The sequence below is a fragment of the Corticium candelabrum genome, chromosome 1, assembly GCF_963422355.1.
Source record: "Corticium candelabrum chromosome 1, ooCorCand1.1, whole genome shotgun sequence".
NCBI lineage: Eukaryota > Metazoa > Porifera > Homoscleromorpha > Homosclerophorida > Plakinidae > Corticium > Corticium candelabrum.
In genome coordinates this window covers 3,360,874-3,364,228 of record NC_085085.1, presented here as the reverse complement: position 1 = coordinate 3,364,228, position 3,355 = coordinate 3,360,874, and the positions used below count along the sequence as shown (strand labels likewise).

Below are 3,355 nucleotides of genomic sequence, written 5' to 3'. Positions count from 1 at the left end.
TTCGTACGATATTGGCTCTCCTCACTGTGGAACTGGAAACATCTAGGCATGGGAAAACAGCAGTGCAGTGGACCTACCATGTTCAGGAAGTGTAGAGTTGACTTGTAGTTGCACGTGTACTACGTACGACTTGTTTCAATGCACGGACTCTGACTGTTACATATATACCCTAACCGCGTACAATGAGTTCATTTCTCAAACTATCGCGCTGCAGATCTAGATTCGGCGGTGTGCTGTTGGCGAAACTGAATGCTGAAATGGAGTCGTGACACTGCAGAATATTACATGGCTGAGCTGTCTACATACGTACTAGAAGCGAACGATGATGTCAACTACGTACTTCGTGCAAAACAAGCAAGTGCGTGAAGCGATGTCGCGTGTTCGCAAATTTCATACTACATGCTTACCTAGTAGAATTAGCTTTTTCGAGCTATGAAACCGGCTCGGGGGTCCCACGTCACTATGACTTTCTCGAAAGTGACCAGGTTCTTCTCGCGCTGGAGCAATTCCGGTAAAAGCTCCTCCTCCTCGTGTGATTCACGTGCGGTTAGCTCAGCGACTACGCGGAAGAGCCTGGCTTGCGAGGCTAACGTCACATCACCTTTTCTATAAACAAGTATGTTTGTGGCTAGTCTAACACAGAACAGACTACAACTACAAATAACTCACAAACACAGCTAACATTTATGTCAACCGTCACTAAGTCACATAGCTTTTCAAATAAGTTGCTGGATTGACCTGTCTCTCAGGTCTGGAAATGATAGTGGTACTGGTTGTTGGCTTGGCCTGGGAAACGTGGTTTTGTGGTTTCCTCGTCTGACGCTTTATTGAATGGATGGTAGTTGGTTCATTGTCTTGTTCAGATAACACATATTGGTGTAGTGATTTTCCTGACGAATTTGACCTTTGCTCTGTTGGTGGTTTTCTCATGGTTTTGGTAATGGTTAAGGTAGTTGATACTTTGATTCCACGTAATCTTGTTGTAGGTGGTTGTTCTTTTGTAGCACGTAGATGACGTTGATTTCGACGATAGACTGAACCATTCTCTGCTGTCACCTCATAGGAACGGTTTGGGAGCACTCTCGAAACTATTGCCTTCTTCCAGGTAGTCTGGCCTGGTATTAGCTGAATTATAACTGTTGTACCAGTCCCTAGAGGTGCTACAGTGCACCCACGCATGCGTGGCCAATCTGACACCGCCTCAGCTATCGCGCGAAATTCAAATGTCCTCTGTCGAATAACGCTGAAAATATGTATGATTCTTTACTAATAGTTGAGAAGCTGCCACGCACGGAGATTAGTTAAACTACCTTTAGTTCGTCAAACGGATTGACTCAACGAACTTGTACGCGAGTTTATCGCCATTCCGTCACGAGTTTGGTACGTACAGCCTCGGTTTCTCCTCTGAGGATACATTACGGCAACGTGAAGATTTCTGTTAGACAAAATCTGTATATTTCACTTTGTTTCTGTGGAATGTTGGAAGAAGGGTCCCAAAAGGGGTTGTGCTTGAAACGCCATACTTCCACGTGACAACGATCACATGCCTCCAGCTTTCTTGTAGACGTACACCGAACACTGTGCTACAAATCTGTTAAGAAAAATTTGGCTATTACCGTTCTGTACTCGAAATCCACACCACTAAAGTTTCGTAAACAAGCAGACATAATAATGTTTCAAAAGCTCAATGGATATATGTTGTACTACAAACATAAACTGTCCAACAAATCTACAACTTTTTATGAATATAACCAAACAAAACAACCATATGTATAAAATAACGTCAAGGTTACTTGTTCCTCTTGACTCCTCTGTGAGACCTGTATTGCTTGACGGCTTCCTCGAGTTCATGTCCTGCTACTTTGCCATCTCTGTATGCCCTAATGTAATGTCTTGCTTTTCTAAAATACTTTCTAATCATGTCAACATTTACAGAATCTAATGCTGGTGTCAGAGTTTTTCTCAGCTCAACTATTGAATAATTACAGTATGCTCTAGTATAACGCTTTGCCTGCCCCCACACTCGTTCTATAGGATTCAATTCACAATGGAATTTGGGTAGAAACATGCAGTGGTGGCCATGCTCTTTCATGTAATGTTCTACAATAGACAGTTCATTAGAAAAATCTAAATATGTTTCTAGTTTCATTATCAAATCTTTTCTGGTCTTTCCCCTAGTATCAAATCCCCTTTCCTCTAATGCCAACTTAAGCCCTTTAGGAGTTCCATCATCTATTACTAACCTCTGACCCACGAACCGGTTGTCATCTTCATATACAGTGTCGTGCATTTTAGGTTGCCCACCTCCTGGGTTGACATTCATTCTGTTGGCGACCAAAGCATCACTAGATTTAGTTGTGTGATTTGAGCTTTGGTCAAACAACCACAGAATTGAATACTTTTCCTTTGCCTAAATCTTGGACCACTAGCATTATTGACAGATGACTGTGCAAGCGAACGGATTGCTCTAAAGAGTACATGGCCTCAAGCGGAATTACACCTATGTGTCTTTCATTATTACAAACTATATGAAGATGGCTTTGGAGCTCAAATTCTGGTATCTGTTGTACAGACAGAACTACTTGTATTGCACTAACAAAACAACTTGTTTATGCCCCAAGTGAGCAAGCATTGACTAAAATTAAACGTGAAGTAGACAAAAGCCCTTTTCAGACATTCAAAAAGAGACTAGGTGATTACTGGCAACCGAGGAAAGAGTGGGCTGTGTGTTTCCGAAAGAACTTTCCCACACGAGGCAACTATACTAACCATTATTCAGAGGCTAGCATACGCATCATAAAGACATCCTTTTCCATAGAAATAAAGCTTGGAATGTGGTACAAATGTTCAATCTTCTCACACAGACTCGCGAACTGTATTACCAGCAAAGTTTAATATCTGTTGCCACAAACAGATTAGATCATTTTGTCTCTACAAGATTTACTGTGACAGGAGTAAAGGCGTACACCATTCCATTTGACGACATTGTCGCAACAGATGACCCAGACGTTTACACTGTTGTGAGTCAGTCAGATAAGAATACAATGTGGTAGTAGACTTACGACTGGGTGAGTGCAACTGTTCCATCGGAATGCAAAGTCAATCTTGCAAACACCAATTTGCAGCAGCAATGAAGTATCGCAAAAGCAGTGTCAATACTATCCCAACGTATTCACCTCAAGGTCGTTAGCTTTTTGCAGCAGTGGCATTAGCACTGCCAACCCATTTCCTTTTACAGTAGTGTCCACCAAAAAGCAGAAGAAGAACATCTAAAGTCTCTTTCCATCAGTATGAATTGATCTGGCAAAGATATAAAACGTTCCTTTGAAAACATTGCTCCTTGTTCCCGTGAAAC

General features: G+C 41.9%; 1 protein-coding gene across 1 annotated transcript; it reads right to left on the bottom strand.

The window, feature by feature from the left end:
• Window positions 1-1,789: 1,789 nt before the first annotated feature.
• LOC134176880 (uncharacterized) lies at window positions 1,790-2,400 on the bottom strand. Its single transcript, XM_062643592.1, has one exon. It carries the CDS (start codon window positions 2,321-2,323, stop codon window positions 1,790-1,792), a length of 534 nt encoding a protein of 177 aa, XP_062499576.1. The 5' UTR covers window positions 2,324-2,400.
• Between the last annotated feature and the right edge of the window lie 955 nt (window positions 2,401-3,355).

Coding starts and splice junctions, on each gene's coding strand:
- LOC134176880 (XM_062643592.1), bottom strand. CDS start 2,323: ATGAATGTCAACCCAGGAGGTGGGCAACCTAAAATGCACGACACTGTA.